This window comes from Entelurus aequoreus, linkage group LG15 (assembly GCF_033978785.1).
Source record: "Entelurus aequoreus isolate RoL-2023_Sb linkage group LG15, RoL_Eaeq_v1.1, whole genome shotgun sequence".
In the NCBI taxonomy this organism is placed as follows: Eukaryota; Metazoa; Chordata; class Actinopteri; order Syngnathiformes; family Syngnathidae; genus Entelurus; species Entelurus aequoreus.
The window spans coordinates 11274370-11295954 of NC_084745.1; the positions used below are offsets into that span (position 1 = coordinate 11274370).

Sequence of the window (21585 nt, forward strand, 5' to 3'; positions counted from 1 at the left end):
GTTTTGTATTATTATTAATATATATTAGTTCTATCAAACCATTAAACCTTCACCTGAGATCAGACGGAGACACAGTACACGGGAGGACAGCGGGCGGAATTAAGCTGTCTTTTATTCTGCTTATAGAACAACCACTTAGTGCGATGAGGATGAATAATTGAGCGGAACAAGTCCCCCCCGCCAGGGTGGCATGCAAAGCGGGGGATCCGCTGGGGGCTCCGGCGAGCAGCGCAATGAAATATGCTAAGTGGCAGGAGAACATGGGAGGGAATTTGTAAAGCGAGCGCAGAGAGAGATAAATTATCTCTCCCCTAATGCGAAGCAGCGTAAGCAAATGAGCCGTGGCGGGGATGAATTACAGATTGCTGGCCCACCTTTCTCTCCCTCAAACCCCCCCTCTGATGTCAGAGGAGGAGGAGGAGGAGGACACACCGGAGAGAAGCTACAAGTCATTTATGCTGCTTTGGGATTGAAAGCTCACTTATGACTTCATTCTTTGCTTTACACTTGAGATCGGCAAACATTTTTGCAGCAGATTCCTAAAAACGTCAGAGCATCGTAATATTACAGTCGTGGTCAAAAGTTGACATACACTTGTAAAGGACATAATGTCATGGCTGTCTTGAGTTTCCAATCATTTCTACAACTCTTATTTTTTTGTGATGGAGCGATTGGAGCACATACTTGTTGGTCACAAAAAACATTCATGAAGTTTGGTTCTTTTATGAATTTATTATGGATGAAACAAAAATTTAGCTGTTTGGCCACAATACCCAGCAAATGTTTGGAGGAGAAAAGGTGAGGCCTTTAACCCCAGGAACACCATTCCTACCGTCAAGCATGGTGGTGGTAGTATTATGCTCTGGGCCTGCCAATGGAACTGCTGCTTTAGAGAGAGTAAAAGGGACAATGAAAAAGGATTACCATATTTTTCTGAGTATAAGTATTGTCTTTTCGTTCCATTTTGTAAGAAATGTCGTAAAAACGGAATAAACAAGTTCATACCAGTTAGGGTGGGTACCCGATCTGGTACTTTTTTTGGCACGGACCGAATCCGGCCGGTGCTACCAGGCACCGATTCACGTAAAATCCAACGGTAATGTTAAAATTTTCAATGCTAACAAAAAAATGTACCGTATTTTTCGGAGTATAAGTCGCACCGGAGTATAAGTCGCACCTGCCGAAAGTGCATAATAAAAAAGGAAAAAAACATATGTAAGTCGCACTGGAGTTTAAGTCGCATTTCTGGGGGAAATGAATTTAATAAAACCCAACACCAAGTATAGACATATGAAAGGCAATTTAAAATAAATAAAGAATAGTGAACAACAGGCTGAAGAAGTGTACGTTATATGAGGCATAAATAACCAACTGACAACGTGCCTGGTATGTTAACGTAACATATTATGGTAAGAGTCATTCAAATAACTATAACATATAGAACATGCTATACGTTTACCAAACAATCTGTCACTCCTAATCGCTAAATCCCATGAAATCTTATACGTCTAGTCCAGGGGTCGGCAACCCAAAATGTTGAAAGAGCCATATTGGACCAAAAATACAAAAACAAATCTGTCTGGAGCCGCAAAAAATTAAAAGCCATATTACATACAGATAGTGTGTCATGAGATATACATTGAATTAAGATGACTTAAAGGAAGCTAAATTACCTCAAATATAGCTACACATAAGGCATAATGATGCAATATGTACATATACCGTAATTTCCGGACTATAAGCTGCACCTGACTATAAGCCGCACCAGCTAAATTTAGGGGAAAATACAGATTGCTCCATATATAAGCCGCACCCGACTATAAGCCGCAGGGTTTTGATGTGTAATTACCGTAGTATATAGGTGTTCCTGCTACCACGGAGGGGATTGTCGGGACAGAGATGACTGTTTGGGAACGCAAAGCGTCCCATTTATTAACAATTAATCTTTCAATCATTCAATCAAACTTTCACATCTTTGACATGGCGAACAGCATTCGTGCAGAGTACAAATAATACAACGGTGCAAAGTAATATAAAGTGCTCACCTGTACGTTATCAAAATAACCAGCCTATCGGTATATGAAAAGTCAGTCTTTAATCATTGTGTCATCGTCTTCCTCCTGCGTACTAAAACCACCGAAATCCTCTTCGTCTGTGTCGGAGAAGAACAGGCCGTAAATAAGCCGCACCCTTCTATAAGCCGCAGGGACCAGAACGAGGGGAAAAAGTAGCGGCTTATAGTCCGGAAATTACGGTAGATAGCCTAAATAGCATGTTAGCATCGATTAGCTTGCAGTCATGCAGTGACCAAATATGTCTGATTAGCACTCCACACAAGTCGATAACATCAACAAAACTCACCTTTGTGCATTTATGCACAACGTTAAAAGTTTGGTGGACAAAATGAGACAGAAAAAGAAGTGGCATAAAACACGTCCTAGAAAGTCGGAGAAAGTTGTACATGTAAACAAACTACGGTGAGTTCAAGGACCGCCAAAGTTAGTAGGACAAAACGGCGCTCGCCAAATACTCGAATAAGTGAAGCATGTTTAATATAAACAGTGTGCTTAATAACAATTAGGGAGGTTTGTGTCATGTTTGTCCTCCTACAGTAACCATATTAAAACAAAAAAAAAAATTTTTTCCCCTCATCTTTTTCCATTTTTCATACATTTTTGAAAAAGCTCCAGATAGCCACTAGGGCGGTGCTAAAGAGCCACTAGGGCGGCGCTCTAGAGCCGCGGGTTGCCGACCCCTGGTCTCTTACGTGAATGAGCTAAATAATATTATTTGATATTTTACGGTAATGTGTTAATAATTTCACACATAAGTCGCTCCTAAATATAAGTCGCACCCCCGGCCAAACTATGAAAAAAACTGCGACTTATAGTCCGAAAAATACGGTACCTCCAAATTCTTCAGGACAACCTAAAATCATCAGCCGTCATTTTGGTCTTGGGCGCAGTTGGGTGTTCCAACAGGACAATGACCCCAAACACACGTCAAAAGTGGTAAAGGAATGGCTAAATCAGGCTAGAATTAAGGTTTTAGAATGGCCTTCCCAAAGTCCTGACTTAAACGTGTGGACAATGCTGAAGAAACAAGTCCATGTCCACTGGTCCATCCATCCAGACCCACACTTCCCGCCACCTGAACAATTTTTTCCCCTCGGCCATCAGGCACATGTACAATAACAAGATCTGATAGCTCAGTTTTTTATTATTAGTCTTTTTATGACCTATTATGTGTTATATGTGTTTTATGTTGCAAGATTGCACCAAGAAAAATTCCTAGTTTGGGAACCCGTTCTCAAACAATGGCAATAAAAACGATTCTGATTCTGATGTCAGAAAACCAACAAATTTAGCTGAACTGCACCAATTTTGTCAAGAGGAGTGGTCAAAAATTCAAGCAGAAGCTTGTGGATGGCTACCAAAAGCACCTTATTGCAGTGAAACTTGCCAAGGGACATGTAACCAAATATTAACATTGCTGTATGTATACTTTTGACCCAGCAGATTTGCTCACATATTCAGTAGACACATAATAAATTCATAAAAGAACCAAACTTCATGAATGTTTTTTGTGACCAACAAGTATGTGCTCCAATCACTCCATCACAAAAAAACTAAGAGTTGTAGAAATGTTTGGAAACTCAAGACAGCCATGACATGATGTTCTTTACAAGTGTATGTACACTTTTGACCACGACTGTAGATGCTCTTTGACTGGCTTTTTTGCAGAGCGCCCTTAAAAACAGAGAGAGAGTATTTGTTTTCAAGGTAAGAGTGATTGTGATGATCGTGCAATGACATTTTGACAATGACATCATCTTTCCCTCCATCCTTACATTTCTGTCCCCAGTAACACTTGAGATCACATGATGCCAGCGCATACATGACAATATTTGGCTATTTGTCTTCTAACTGAGGAATAAGAGTAAGCAGCATATCATGCACTTGACTAAGGACTCATTTTAACACATTATACCATAATATTACTACACACTGTATCTAGAGGCGGTACTTTATGCTGTGACTCATCGTGTTACGACTTATTGTTACAACTTTTCATGCTACGCTTTGTGTGTTACAAATTTTAGTGCTACGACTTTTCATACTAGGACTTTCTGTTAACAACTTGTCGTGCTACAACTTTTTGTGTGACAACTTTGTGCTCGGATTTTTTATGTTACACATTCTGTGCTACGAATTTTCATGCTACGACTTTTCTTTTCAGGAATTTTTGTGTTACGACTTTTTGTGCCCCAACTTTTTGTTACAACTTTATGCTTTGTGTGTTACAAACGTTAGCGCTATCATTTTTCGTATTAGCACTTCCTGTGTTTGAACTTTTAGTGTAACAACTTTTCGTGCTACAACTTTTTGTCGTACAATTTTGACCTATGATTTTTCATGTTACATGTTTCATGCCACGACTTCTTGTGTTACTACTTTTTGTGCTAAATTTTTTCATGCTACTTTTTTTGTGTCATGACTTTTTGTGTTATGACTTTTCGTACTGACCTACTCAGTGGCCTAGTGGTTAGAGTGTCCGCCCTGAGATGGGTAGGTTGTGAGTTCAAACGCCGGCCGAGTCATACCAAAGACTATAAAAATGGGAGCCATTACCTCCCTGCTTGGCACTCAGAATCGAGGGTTGGAATTGGGGGTTAAATCACCAAAAATGATTCCCGGGCGGGGCCACCACTGCTGCCCACTGCTCCCCTCACCTCCCAGGGTGTGATCAAGGGTGATGGGTCAAATGCAGAGATCAATCATTGGTACTTTACTGCGATGTTGTCCAGGGTGTACCCCGCCTACCACCCGAATGCAGCTGAGATAGGCTCCAGCGACCCCAAAAAGGGACAAGCGGTAGAAAATGGATGGATGGATGGATGGATGGACTTTTCGTGCTACTACCTTTCATGTTACAACTTTTCCTATTACAATTTTTCAAGACTCAACTCTTTGGGTTCCAACTTCTCGTACTATGATTTCGTGCAACAACGTTTTGTGTAGAGATGTCCGATAATATCGGGCTGCCGATATTATCGGCCGATAAATGCTTTAAAATGTTATATCGGAAATTATCGGTATCGGTTTCAAAAAGTAAATTTTATGACTTTTTAAAATGCCGCTGTGTACACGGACGTAGGGAGAAGTACAGAGCGCCAATAAACCTTAAAGGCACTGCCTTTGCGTGCCGGCCCAGTCACATAATACCTACGGCTTTTCACACACACAAGTGAATGCAAGGCATACTTGGTCAACAGCCATACAGGTCACACTGAGGGTGTCCGTATAAACAACTTTAACACTGTTACAAATAGGCGCCACACTGTGAACCCACACCAAACAAGAATGACAAACACATTTCGGGAGACCATCCGCACCGTAACATAACATAAACACAACAGAACAAATACCCAGAACCCCTTGCAGCACAAACTCTTCCGAGACGCTACAATATACACCCCCAGCCCCCCAACCCTGCCCACCTCAACCTCCTCATGCTCTCTCAGGGAGAGCATGCACCAAATTCCAAGCTGCTGTTTTGAGGCATGTTAAAAAAAATAATGCACTTCGTGACTTCAATAATAAATATGGCAGTGCCATGTTGGCATTTTTTTTCCATAACTTGAGTTGATTTATTTTGGAAAACCTTGTTACATTGTTTAATGCATCCAGCGGGGCATCACAACAAAATTAGGCATAATAATGTGTTAATTTCACGACTGTATATATCGGTATCGGTTGATATCGGAATCGGTAATTAAGAGTTGGACAATATTTGAATATGGGATATCGTCAAAAAAGCCATTATCGGACATCCCTAGTTTTGTGTATTTGCTTTGTACAACAACGTTTCATGCAACAACTTTTCGTAACAGGACTTTTGTGTTACGACTTTTCGTGCTACAACCTTTCGGGTTACAACTTTTTATGCTACGACTTTTCTCCCCGTCATCTTTGTTGTAGCGGTGTAGCGTGCAAGGACGGAGTGGAAGAAGTGTCAAAAGATGGAGCTAACTGTTTTATTGACATTCAGACTTTACTTCAATCAATAACGGAGCAGCATCTTCTCATCCGCGGCTCACTAGTGCAACATCAACGCCGGAAATGTGTCCCGTGAAAAACCGTCCGACCGGAACCCTCTAATAACTAAAGTTCCTTGGGTGAATTATGTAAACCCAGGCCTGGCCCTAACCAACCTGGCGCCCTAGGCAAGGTTTTAGGTGGCGCCTCCCCACATCGGCAGTGAAGTGTATATACTCACAAGAAACCGAATAGCTTTGTCTTTGACCTTTTTTTTTACTTAAAGAAAGCAAATCAACATATTATATGAGAATGTTATGTTATGATTATCTTTAACCGAATCACAGCAGTGCTCAAATTAAAAACAGCATTCCCTCTCATGTGATATTGCTTAATTAACATTAATGATGTGCACTTTAACAACTAGGCTTACAACTATACCTAATATAAAAAGGGGTGGAAAAGTGACTATTACCTGCAGGGCAAACATTAGCTAACCAGAAGGCAATAACAATGTAAACAAAAAACACCTGCTTAAAAGATCTAATACAAATGTCCCTGAGGAATGTAAGGTGGGAGTACTGTAATTACCTAACGTTACATTATTATTTTCCATAACAATTTAGCCCCCTCCACAATATTAACCCGACGTTAAAACAGAACTAGCTATTTATTGATTAGCAATTGCTGAATCGTGTAACATTAGCTTAATGCTAAAAAAGCCAGGTTACTATCACATTCTATAACAGACAAATAATTTCATGTAGGCTAACGTTACCTACCTGCTACCTCTGTCTTTTTCTCGTTTCTCCTCCTCTTCTTTTCTATTTTTTCTTCCCTGGGAACCTGACCGTTTTGACATCTTGTGTTGAAGGGAGGGAAGGGAGGGGGCGCACCGTGCGGGGGGAGGGGGGGGCGTAATGTTGTAACAAATAATATTTCTATTAAATAGGCTTTACTTTGCATTTTAATTAACGTGGGATTATTTTTTGTATTTAGAAATAATAGTACCAACTTTTTTTTTTTTTTTTTTTTCTTTTTTCTCTCCAACATTTGTGGCACTGGCGTGGCGCCCCCTGATGGACGGCGCCCTTTAGCATTTGCCTATACGGCCTATGCCACGGGCCGGCCCTGTGTAAACCCACTACTATTTTTAGCGCTTTGATAGCTAGTCTACTGACATATAAGTAAGAACTTTATGCTACGTTATATTACAAATGGCTACAGCGGAAGATATATGCTACATAAGAAGGTAGAGAAAAAGAAAAAACTTATGACTACGGTGTCGCCACGGACTACAATGGCACATTTTCAGGACTTATGCAGATCCCAAATACACATTAGCAGGTACCAGAAGGTAAGAAAAGTTGGTTTTGCATAATATTGCGAAACAAAACGCCAGGTAATATGTCTTAACTTATACACACACCATAATAATACTCCTATGTTTAATGTGCCGACAATCCGTCAAGCGGTGCGGCTTCATAGCTTACCGAAGTCGCACTAAAAACATTTTGACAGATTTTGGAGTGCCGTGTGTAATGTTCTATATTTTCAATGGAACATATAAAGTTTTGGTGTTTACTGCCATCATATTGCAGTCCACACGTATCTCTTATGTATGACTGCCATCTACTGGTCACACTTATCATTTCACCATGTACCAAAAAAAATTGCTTCGAGGTCAGTAGGCACAACCAGAATCATGCCGTACATTAGGCACACCGGGTTATAAGGCGCACTGTCGAGTTTTGAAAAATGAAAGGATTTTAAGTGTGCCTTATAGTCCGAAAAATACGGTAGGTATAATTTAGGTACAAGTTTTAAATTACACTAAAACTCAACTCACTTCTGTCGTGACATAGCTCATACGTAGAGTTGTACTTGGAAGCCTCCTAAAGTGTTCAGATGAATGTAGTCCCAGCAGCCTCTTGTGACTATTCTCAAATCTAAACCCAGACATCAGAAAGTGCCCAAAGGCACAAAAAAAACACTGGAAAAGACAATCCGCTTGTAGCCTGCTTTCCAAATAAGAGAAATGCAATGATGCTCGTCTCGTGTGCAGCTGCTCTCTGGTGTAATGAGGCGTGCTGGAGGACCACTACTGTACGTCAGGGACCGGAGCTCAGAGCCCGTCCCCAGATGACAATAACCTTCATCATGGTGGAGAGAGGAGCTAAGTCCTCCACTCTTGGCCACACTCTGGCACCTCTGAGAGGTAAAACGCTGCAGTGACACTCTGCCGCCCCCCTTGATCTGCCCTTCCTGATTACAACCACAGAAGAGCAAGTATCCCCCCTTCCCCCCTGCTGGGAACCTGCTGAGGTGGATTAGAACCACCAGGTCCTCCGTACTGGTTCTTTTCTCTCAGTAGAGACTCACAAAGACACTTATTGTCACGCATGCACACGTTCATGCCTGCTGATGGATCACACAGTCACTGGTGTGCACCATCACACACACACACACACACACATTCTTGTATTTGTTACCTTCTAGAGACCTCCGAAAAATGCCTCTCTCTTTAGGACCACCCTTTCTAGATATGTAAAGATTTGTATTTACAACATTAATAATATATACATACGATGCAAATATAAAAAAAGCTTGTTGTGAAAAATTAGTTGGAATTTCACAAGAAAAACTTACAATTTTGGCCGTATTATAATAAAAGTTGTCATTTTTCTCAACGCAAGTCAAAATTTTACAAGAAAAACTGAACATTTGCGCAATGTTGTGAGAAAAGTTGGAATTTTGCTCAATAACAGTCGCAATTTTACAAGAAAAGCTTGACATTTTATGAAAAGAGTCGTCATTTTACTTGACAAAAATCACAATTTTATAAGAAAACTTAAACATGTTGGCAATATTATAATGATAATCGGAATTTTACTCTGCAAAATTATGACAAAAGTCATAATTTTACTCAAAAAATGTCTGTTTTACAAGAACAACAAAAAAATTGTCAATATTGTGATAAAAGTAAGAATTTTATATGGCAAATGTCACCATTTTGCATTAAAAAGGGAATTGTTTTACAGAAAAAGTTATAATTTATTGCAATATTACAGAATTTATTGCAATATTACGGAAACAGAAAGAATAGGACAAATTGTTCCCAATTTTATAAGAAAGAAGTCGACACATTGTGAGGAAAAGACTGCTTTTAGTAAAAAAATATTTGTATTTTATTTTTTGTAATTGGTTTTTAATCTTCATTATTTACTTCAAGTTATTACTGTGTGTCTCTATATACTTTTTTTTTGGTATTAGTTCTGGCCAAAGGGGGCGCATTTCAATTTCTTACACACGCTTGTTATTACATATGTTGGCCAGAGGGGGAGCACTTAAATTTTTTTACACACACTTGTTATTTCATATGTTGACCAGAGGGGGAGCACTTTTAAAACCGACACACAGTTAATTTGAAAAATCCCTCCTTTTTGGGACCACCCTAATTTTGATAGGTTTCACCACCAGGGGTGCAAATGAGACATTCTCTATTAGATGCAATGGTTTTCCATATTGGGACCATGATTTATGTCCTAACTTGTTCACACCTCCTCATATGGAAGCTACTTTTCCTTGTTGATGTCTCAAGAAGGGTGGAAATACAAGAACACTCACACACACACACACACATTCTTGTATTTGTTACCTTCTTGAGACCTCCGAAAAATGCCGCCCTTTTTAGGGCCACCCTTTCTAGATATGTAAAGATTTGTATTTACAACATTAATAATATATACATACGATGCAAATATAAAAAAGCTTGTCGTGGAAAAATTAGTTGGAATTTCACAAGAAAACGGTCACAATTTCACAAGAAAAACTTACAATTTTGGCCGTATTATAATAAAAGTTGTCATTTTTCTCAACGCAAGTCAAAATTTTACAAGAAAAACTGAACATTTGCGCAATGTTATGATAAAAGTTGGACTTTTTCTCAATAACAGTCGCAATTTTACAAGAAAAGCTTGACATTTTATGAAAAGAGTCATCATTTTACTTGACAAAAATCACAATTTTATAAGAGAACTTAAAAAGGTTGGCAATATTATAATAATAATCGGAATTGTACTCTGCAAAATTATGACAAAAGTCATAATTTTACTCAAAAAATGTCTGTTTTACAAGAACAACAAAAAAATTGTCAATATTGTGATAAAAGTAAGAATTTTATATGGCAAATGTCACCATTTTGCATTAAAAAGGGAATTATTTTACAGAAAAAGTTATAATTTATTGCAATATTACAGAATTTATTGCAATATTACGGAAACAGAAAGAATATGACAAATTGTTCCCAATTTTATAAGAAAGAAGTCGACACATTGTGAGGAAAAGACTGCTTTTAGTAAAAAAATATTTTTATTTTATTTTTTGTAATTGGTTTTTAATCTTCATTATTTACTTCAAGTTATTACAGTGTGTCTCTATATACTTTTTTTTTGTATTAGTTCTGGCCAAAGGGGGCGCATTTCAATTTCTTACACACGCTTGTTATTACATATGTTGGCCAGAGGGGGAGCACTTAAATTTTTTTACACACACTTGTTATTTCATATGTTGACCAGAGGGGGAGCACTTTTAAAACCGACACACAGTTGATTTGAAAAATCCCTCCTTTTTGGGACCACCCTCATTTTGATAGGTTTCACCACCAGGGGTGCAAATGAGACATTCTCTATTAGATGCAATGGTTTTCCATATTGGGACCATGATTTATGTCCTAACTTGTTCACACCTCCTCATATGGAAGGTACTTTTCGTCGTTGGTGTCTCAAGAAGGGTGGAAATACAAGAACACTCACACACACACACACACACATTCTTGTATTTGTTACCTTCTTGAGACCTCCGAAAAATGCCGCCCTTTTTAGGGCCACCTTTTCTAGATATGTAAAGATTTGTATTTACAACATTAATAATATATACATACGATGCAAATATAAAAAAAGCTTGTCGTGGAAAAATTAGTTGGAATTTCACAAGAAAACGGTCACAATTTCACAAGAAAAACTTACAATTTTGGCCGTATTATAATAAAAGTTGTCATTTTTCTCAACGCAAGTCAAAATTTTACAAGAAAAACTGAACATTTGCGCAATGTTATGATAAAAGTTGGACTTTTGCTCAATAACAGTCGCAATTTTACAAGAAAAGCTTGACATTTTATGAAAAGAGTCATCATTTTACTTGACAAAAATCACAATTTTATAAGAGAACTTAAAAAGGTTGGCAATATTATAATAATAATCGGAATTGTACTCTGCAAAATTATGACAAAAGTCATAATTTTACTCAAAAAATGTCTGTTTTACAAGAACAACAAAAAAATTGTCAATATTGTGATAAAAGTAAGAATTTTATATGGCAAATGTCACCATTTTGCATTAAAAAGGGAATTATTTTACAGAAAAAGTTATAATTTATTGCAATATTACAGAATTTATTGCAATATTACGGAAACAGAAAGAATATGACAAATTGTTCCCAATTTTATAAGAAAGAAGTCGACACATTGTGAGGAAAAGACTGCTTTTAGTAAAAAAATATTTTTATTTTATTTTTTGTAATTGGTTTTTAATCTTCATTATTTACTTCAAGTTATTACAGTGTGTCTCTATATACTTTTTTTTTGTATTAGTTCTGGCCAAAGGGGGCGCATTTCAATTTCTTACACACGCTTGTTATTACATATGTTGGCCAGAGGGGGAGCACTTAAATTTTTTTACACACACTTGTTATTTCATATGTTGACCAGAGGGGGAGCACTTTTAAAACCGACACACAGTTGATTTGAAAAATCCCTCCTTTTTGGGACCACCCTCATTTTGATAGGTTTCACCACCAGGGGTGCAAATGAGACATTCTCTATTAGATGCAATGGTTTTCCATATTGGGACCATGATTTATGTCCTAACTTGTTCACACCTCCTCATATGGAAGGTACTTTTCGTCGTTGGTGTCTCAAGAAGGGTGGAAATACAAGAACACTCACACACACACACACACACATTCTTGTATTTGTTACCTTCTTGAGACCTCCGAAAAATGCCGCCCTTTTTAGGGCCACCTTTTCTAGATATGTAAAGATTTGTATTTACAACATTAATAATATATACATACGATGCAAATATAAAAAAAGCTTGTCGTGGAAAAATTAGTTGGAATTTCACAAGAAAACGGTCACAATTTCACAAGAAAAACTTACAATTTTGGCCGTATTATAATAAAAGTTGTCATTTTTCTCAACGCAAGTCAAAATTTTACAAGAAAAACTGAACATTTGCGCAATGTTATGATAAAAGTTGGACTTTTGCTCAATAACAGTCGCAATTTTACAAGAAAAGCTTGACATTTTATGAAAAGAGTCATCATTTTACTTGACAAAAATCACAATTTTATAAGAGAACTTAAAAAGGTTGGCAATATTATAATAATAATCGGAATTGTACTCTGCAAAATTATGACAAAAGTCATAATTTTACTCAAAAAATGTCTGTTTTACAAGAACAACAACAAAATTGGCAATATTGTAATAAAAGTAAGAATTTTATATCAATCAATCAATCAATCAATGTTTATTTATATAGCCCTAAATCACAAGTGTCTCAAAGGGCTGTACAAGCCACAACGACATCCTCGGTACAGAGCCCACATACGGGCAAGGAAAACTCACCCCAGTGGGACGTCAATGTGAATGACTATGAGAAACCTTGGAGAGGACCGCATATGTGGGTAACCCCCCCCCCCCCCCCCCCCCCCCCCTTCTACGGGACAAATATGACAAATGTCACCATTTTGCATTAAAAAGGGAATTATTTTACAGAAAAAGTTATAATTTATTGCAATATTACAGAATTTATTGCAATTTTACAGAAACAGAAAGAATATGACAAATTGTTCCCAATTTTATAAGAAAGAAGTTGACACATTGTGAGGAAAAGACTGCTTTTAGTAAAAAAAAAAAAAAAAAAATATTTTTTTGTAATTGGTTTTTAATCTTCATTATTTACTTCAATTATTACAGTGTGTCTCTATATACTTTTTTTTGGTATTAATTCTGGCCAAAGCGGGCGCATTTCAATTTCTTACACACACTTGTTATTACATATGTTGGCCAGAGGGGGAGCACTTAAATTTTTTTACACACACTTGTTATTTTATATGTTGACCAGAAGGGGAGCACTTTTAAAACCGACACACAGTCAATTTGAAAAATTCCTCCTTTTTGGGACCACCCTCATTTTGATAGATTTCACCACCAGGGGTGCAAATGAGACATTCTCTATTAGATGCAATGTTATTGGGACCATGATTTATGTTCTAACTTGTTCACACCTCCTCAAATGGAAGCTACTTGTCCTTGTTGATGTCTCAAGAAGGGTAGAAATACAAGAACACACACACATTTTCTGTGCTGACCTTTGTGGTGTGCTCCCAGCACTCGACTATTTACCTGTTTTTGCACCTTCAGTGAGCACATGTGGGCGCTTCCTTCTCACATCACACACACGACAGACTACTCAAAGCTTTCTATTAATGCCATCATATGATAATTATTCATTCATTCATCAGGAATAATTATTGATAATCAAGACATCCTCACTCGAAAGGCATTCCTATTATGTAACATGTTCCGTTTACACTGTATCAGCGGGAAAAACGTTCCAGCCATCTATACATTTTGCGTTTGTCACCTCGCACATTTGTCCCTGTCCACTCACATAAACACATTTGTCTTTCCATTCACATATACAGTACACTCAATATAAAACATCTTTCTTTCCGTTAAGGGACTTACAGTATATAACATAAATATCTGCATGGTTACTCACATACACAATAATATAAAAGTATATCCTTTCACACACACAACGTAAAATGTACATTCACATGCACATATAACTTCCATGCAATTACAGAACATAATGTAGACATAACACTTATACGCCGTGTATAAACATCTGTTTATCCATTCACATACAGAGAAATGTATTTCCTTCAACATACAAATGTCTGTCCATTTACATTTACAGATAAGATAGCGTAAACATCCGTCTGACTTACATACACATAAGGTAAACATGTGTCCAATCACACACGCACACACAATGGTAATGCTTGTCTATCCATTCACATGCACTGTTTGTAACATACACACACTTTTCTCCATTTGCATGCAAATGCGCATAGCATAGACATTTGTTGCTCAAGCCACATGCACACAAATAATGTACGCATCCGTATGTCCGTTCACATATATAAATGTACTTCCTTTCAAATACAAACATAATATACATGTCTGTCCATTTACATATGTTTAGATAATGTAAACATCTGTCTGACTTGCATACAAATACACATAATGGAAAGATGTCCTAGTTCATTTGCATACAAACGCACATTATATATAAACATTTGTTGCGCAAACCACACACATACACAAATAATGTATGTATATGTATGTCCATTCACATACATACATTTATTTCCTTTCAAATAAAAACATAATGTAAATGTCTGACCATTTACGTATTTATAGATAGTGTAAACATCTGTCTGACTTGCATACAAATACACATAATGTAAACATTTGTCCATTCACACACACACAATGTCTGTCGGTCCTTTCACATACACTTTTTTTAACATACACTCATAATGGAAACATCTCTTAGTCCATTTGCGTACAAATGCACATTATATATAAACATTTGTGGCTCAAGACACACACATGCATACAAAATGTACACATTTGTATGTCCATTCACATACATAAATGTATTTCCTTTAACATACAAACGTATTGTAAATGTCTGTCCATGTATACATATTTACTTATACAGATGATGTAAAAATGTCAATAGAAATGCACATTATTGTAAACATTTGTCCATTCACACAAACACACACACTGTGAACACTCTGTCCATTCACATACTGTACAGTAACTGTCTCACATACTTTGAATGTCAAGCCATTACATATACAGTATGTACACGTCTGTTTGGCCATTCACACGCGCACACACATACACACATAACTATCTTTCTCTTTGTATACACATAATGTAAAAGACAGCCTTGTGTACACATCTGTCCGTTCACACAAACACAGCCGCTCAATGTGAATGTAGGTCTGTCCATTCTCATACAGTAACTGTCTTTAACACACACATATGTGTAAATGTCAGTCCATTCACATAACTGTCTTCCCTTAAAATACATATACCCAACAATGTAAATGTATATTTGTGTACATACACATACCGTATCATGTAAACATCTGTCTGTCCATTCACATACCTGCCTTACCTTACTTGCAATGTAAATGCATGTCCGTGTTTGTATACAAATCATATAAACATCTGTCTCTCCATTCACATAACTGTCTTTCCTTACCCTACACACGCTTAACAATGTAAATGTATGTACGGATAGATACAGTACTATGTAAACATCTGTTTTTCCATTTACATAACTTTATTTTCTTTCTTTTTTTTTGTCCTGTCCAGCTTCTCAGGCAAATCATATAGTTGATGTAGATGCCCATATCAGCAGTACAGATTTACTTTACAAAAGAGAAGTGTGGGATACGTCTCTTGGCGCCTTATTTGTATTTGACTTTATTAAATGTATTTATATTATTACTTGGTGCAGCCGGGCCGGAGCAGGAGGAGATAGAAAGAGGAAAAAAAGGAAGACAGAGGGGGAAATTGTGGGGACAAGAAGGGGATAAGACAGAGAGACAACAACAACAACAGCGAACACAACAATAACAACAACAACAATAGAACAACATCAGCAAATAGGATCTGTACAAATATGATAGCAAATAAGCAGTTAGTGAAATAAATAATAATACAGAAATGAACACTATTACATTACAAATGGATCAATACAAATACCAATAGAAATAGCACTATTGACAATGAATAATAACAATAATTGCCTCTATTATCAACAATACAATTGTTCAAATGCAACAATACACATACGTAATGATAACTTGAAATACAAAAGAAAGCAGATAAATGGAGGGGAAGAAAGATAAGCCAACTATATTAACCTTGTAGATTGTTATAGTTACAATAGGTTAAGCTTTGTCAGTGGGCCATGTGTTACCCAGTTTCCCGTAGGGCAACCACATTAATATATGTTTGATGAAACGTGATTATATGCATGAATGTATGTATGTATATGTACAGTGTGTGTATATGTATGTTTGTACAGTGAATGTATATGTACAGTATGTGTATACCGTATTTTTCGGACTACAAGTCGCTCCGGGGTATAAGTCGCACCGGCCGAAAATGCTTAATAAAGAAGGAAAAAAACACAAATAAGTCGCACTGGAGTATAAGTCGCATTTTTGGGGGAAATGTATTTGATAAAACCCAACACCAAGAATAGACATTTGAAAGGCAATTTAAAATAAATAAAGAATAGTGAACAACAGGCTGAAAAAGTGTACGTTATATGAGGCATTAATAACCAACTGAGAACGTGCCTGGTATGTTAACGTAACATATTATGGTAAGAGTCATTCAAATAACTATAACATATAGAACATGCTATACGTTTACCAAACAATCTGTCACTCCTAATCGCTAAATCCCTTGAAATCTTATACGTCTAGTCCAGTGGTTCTTAACCTTGTTGGAGGTACCGAACCCCACCAGTTTCATATGCGCATTCACCGAACCCTTCAAAGTGAAAAATAAAATACAATTTTTTTTTCAAATTCCAGACAAAGTTATATGTTTTTTTTACTGGTGCACAAAATGAACCGTGCATGAACATCACCTTGTTCAAAGAACAAAACCAACACAGTGCATGAACTCACAACAAATGACACACCTGCAAATCAGATGGAAAATTAGAGGGAACATTGTTTGGGGGTATCCATAGTACGCCGATAAGGAGAAGTTTTTATTTACATGATGAGTCGGGTGTGTCTTGACCTCCGCGGTGGAGGCTCCGCCGAACCCCTGAGGGTGACTCACCGAACCCCTAAGGTTCGATCGGACCCAGGTTAAGAACCACTGGTCTAGTCTCTTACGTGAATGAGCTAAATAATATTATTTGATATTTTACGGTAATGTGTTAATAATTTCACACATAAGTCGCTCCTGAGTATAAGTCGCACCCCCGGCCAAACTATGAAAAAAACTGCGACTTATAGTCCGAAAAATACGGGTATGTATGTTTGTACAGTGAATGTATATGTAAAGTATGTGTGTATGTACTGTATGTTTGTACAGTGAATGTGCGCGTAACTTTATTTTCTTAACATACACATGCTTAACAATGTAAATGTACAGTATGTCCATGTACGTATGCTTATACTATCATGTAAACATCTGTCTGTCCATTCACACACTCTCACAATACTGTACAGTAGGTCATGTGTCTTGATTTGTCTCTTGTTCTTCTTCTTCTCCAAACAAAACAACATCTCGCCCGCTCCTTTTCCCTTCTAGATAATTGGAACAATCCCACTGATGCCAAACTCCGCAGGGCCCTCCAGCCAATCAGGGGGCGGTAACCCGGCGCTGCAGGTGCCGCCGATTACCCCGCAGCTCCTGACCAACGCTCAAGGCCAGATCATCGCCACGGTGATCGGCAATCAGATCCTGCCTGTCATCAACACCCAGGGAATCACGCTGTCGCCAATCAAGCCCGGACAGCAGGTAACAATAAAATGTCACTAAACTGCCATGTGCCACATTTGCCAGCTTCGGTCGCAGGGAAAGTTCGGCAACAAACTCCTCCAAAACAAGCCAGCCTCACGCGTCCTCGGTGTTTGCCATTTTAGGAAACAAAGGACACCTTTTCAGCGTAAAAAGTGCCAAACGTTCCTCTCCACAAGACAATGTAGACGTTATTGACTCCATAAGGGCACGGTAGAAGTTCTCTTAAGTGCAGCCTGGATGAGCTCTCAGCAGACGGACACTTAATTGTGGCGGGCGGCCACACTCGCGCATGAATTATCGCATTTATCAAAAACATTTACAATTTCCAAGCCCGTGGTGCGTGGAGGGAATCATTTACGCTTGTCAGGAGAGTGCAGTCTGGAATATTTCCAGATAATTCTCCCAGCCTGTCAGCAGTCGTGACAGTGTGCCTCCCAAACAAACAAACAAACAAACACACACATGCCACACAGAGAATAATTAATAGCGAAAGAAGGCGAGGAGAAGCTGACTCGGCTCATGACGGCTTTTAAAAAAGTGAGGCGTTGATCTTGTAAGAGCGATTCCAAGGTGCATAAAACATAACAAACGTTGTCATCAGAAGATCATGAATTATGTTTGATGCGAGGACTGCTGTAGCCAGGCTTTTTTTGTTTGTGTTTCACATCCAGGCTGCCACTCGTGTGCAAAACTTAATTTGTGACTTTTTTTTTGGTTTGTTTTTTGGAGCGTAAGCGAGCTGAGCTGGCAAGCTAACATCATTAGAACCAGCTGTTAAAGGGGCCCTATCATGCAAAACCAACTTTTCTCACCTATTCCTTGGATTTTACTGATGTCACGCCTAGGGATGATGTTCGAAACCGATTCTCCCGGTTGTTCGATAAGACAAGAAACGATTCCATGGACTCGAATCTATTTTTGAGAACTGGTTCCCGTTATCGAGGCCACTATAGTAAAGAAAAAGAGTTGGTTCTTTATTCGAATCCCTGGGAACGAATCCCGAATGGGCAATGTTATGCCCATTTGATTGTAGACTCTTACTGACACCTTGTGGCGATATGAAAATACTACGCGTCAAAGTTTGGGCACTTCCGGGTTGACGATGTTAGTCCAGTTCATGAGACAATTGAGAAGTAGACAAGTTATGTTAGCTCTTACAAGCCTTGGAAAACATAAGTCTGTAAGTAAACTGTTTAACTTGTTTATGTAACTCAATATTAAGGTGGAAAGTGGTTAAAGTTTATAGTAAGAAGTTTATTGAAAAACGATTTTTGTGCACTGTTTCAATGGATGTTTTGAGGACTTAAAATGGCTGCCAGTCGTGTATTTCCACCATCGAAATAGTTTCAACACTTAGAAGTATTTGTTTGATGATAGTACTGTATATTTGTGTGAAGCTAATATTTACATATTGTGTATTAAATTTCAGTATGTTAATTGAATCACATAGCTTATACATTTGTCATTGTGTGTATTTCAGTTTAAAAAAAAAAAAACAGTCCAGTGCAAGACAAAAGTAAAGATAGGAAAAGACAAAGCAAGATTAACAACAATAAAGAGCCTGAATGGATTAATCTGCTTTGGAACTTTATTAGACGTCTTGGATTGTTTGTTAGCTGTCTGCCTGTGTGTGTAGTTAGTATGTTCCAATAGCAGCAGAAGTGCACTTTTTGGAGAGCTGTATGATTTTCAGTTTTGTGCCCAAGGGACTGATTTTATTTAACACTATATTATTATTTATACACCTATAGTGATCACAGAGACAGGTTGTTTTTGTGTTACTGTAAATATTTGTTTTTCTGGAAAAATCCCACTTAACATACTTTGGGTAACAAGAGTCAATATTTATTTATTTTATTTTTTTAGGGGGGTAACAGTCAATATTTATTTTAGTTTTTTCTTATAAAATAAAAGTCAGCTTTTGTTAAACCAAATATTGTGTTTTTTTCCATATACAACAACCTATCTGGATTCGATAAGAGAATCGATAAGGAATCGGTTTGATAAGAGGATTTGATAATGGGCTCAAACTTGATAATTTCTTATCAAACATCATCCCTAGTCACGCCCAATATGTGTGGTGGTCAATATGTACCAGGCGCCATTTAGCCTTTCTCTGAGAAAAAAATGCCCCTTGCTTGTGTTGTTTTCGGCTGGACGAAGCATTCAAATCGCGAAAAGGATCAACGTTTCTTCAGAGTTCCTCATGAGTTAATAAGGAAGGGCGGAAGAGTGCAAGATTTTACAAAAGACGACGACAAAAGTGGCACACATTCCAGTCCAAGGGAGCAAAGTCAAAGAATGGACAAGTTTTTTAGTGATCGCTCGTTAAAGGTTTGTTTCATCTTTAATATACTTAGTATTTCCCATTGAAGTATTATCTTGATATTATTTGTATTTCCTAAACATGTTTGCTGCAAGTGTTTCGAAAAGCACTCGGCGAGTCTAAATAAAAGAAAGTAAATGTGAGCAATACCTAAAAGCTTTCACCAAAGGCAACAATCATAAATCAGCACATACACAATGTTGACATCTATACTTATATTTTGATAAACAATCATAAATGAATCTTTCAGCACATGCACAATGTTGACATCTATACTTATATTTTGATAAACAATCATAAATTAATCTTTCAGCACATGCACAATGTTGACATCTATACTTATATTTTGATAAACAATCATAAATGAATCTTTCAGCACATACACAATGTTGACATCTATACTTATATTTTGATAAACAATCATAAATGAATCTTTCAGCACATGCACAATGTTGACATCTATAGTTATATTTTGATAAACAATCATAAATGAATATTTCATCACATACACAATGTTGACCTCTATACTTATATTTTGATAAACAATCATAAATGAATCTTTCAGCACATGCACAATGTTGACATCTATACTTATATTTTGATGAACAATCATAAATGAATCTTTCAGCACATACACAATGTTGACATCTATACTTATATTTTGATAAACAATCATAAATGAATCTTTCAGCACATGCACAATGTTGACATCTATAGTTATATTTTGATAAACAATCATAAATAAATATTTCATCACATACACAATGTTGACATCTATACTTATATTTTGATAAACAATCATAAATGAATCTTTCAGCACATGCACAATGTTGACATCTATACTTATATTTTGATAAACAATCATAAATGAATCTTTCAGCACATGCACAATGTTGACATCTATACTTATATTTTGATAAACAATCATAAATGAATCTTTCAGCACATACACAATGTTGACATCTATACTTATATTTTGATAAACAATCATAAATGAATCTTTCAGCACATGCACAATGTTGACATCTATAGTTATATTTTGATAAACAATCATAAATAAATATTTCATCACATACACAATGTTGACATCTATACTTATATTTTGATAAACAATCATAAATAAATATTTCAGCACATACACAATGTTGACATCTACAGTCTGTGAAGGCACCATTAATGCTGAAAGGCACATACAGGTTTTGGAGCAACATATGTTGCCATCCAAGCAACGTTACCATGGACGCCCCTGCTTATTTCAGCAAACAATGCCAAGCCACGTGTTACATCAACGTGGCTTCATAGTAAAAGAGTGCGGGTACTAGACTGGCCTGCCTGTAGTCCAGACCTGTCTCCCATTGAAAATGTGTGGCACATTATGAAGCCTAAAATACCACAACGGACTGTTGAACAACTTAAGCTGTACATCAAGCAAGAATGGGAAAGAATTCCACCTGAGAAGCTTCAAAAATGTGTCTCCTCAGTTCCCAAACATTTACTGAGTGTTGTTAAAAGGAAAG

At 37.2% G+C, this 21585-nt stretch overlaps 1 protein-coding gene across 8 annotated transcripts in view; it reads left to right on the plus strand.

The window, feature by feature from the left end:
- Nucleotides 1–21585, plus strand: part of pou6f2 (POU class 6 homeobox 2) — a 245996-nt gene that overhangs the window by 195692 nt on the left and 28719 nt on the right. For all 8 annotated transcript variants that reach the window (XM_062020832.1, XM_062020830.1, XM_062020835.1 and 5 more), the window contains one exon: nucleotides 17530–17739. In XM_062020832.1, the coding sequence (XP_061876816.1) occupies nucleotides 17530–17739 (210 nt within the window). The remainder of the gene's footprint in view (nucleotides 1–17529; nucleotides 17740–21585) is intronic.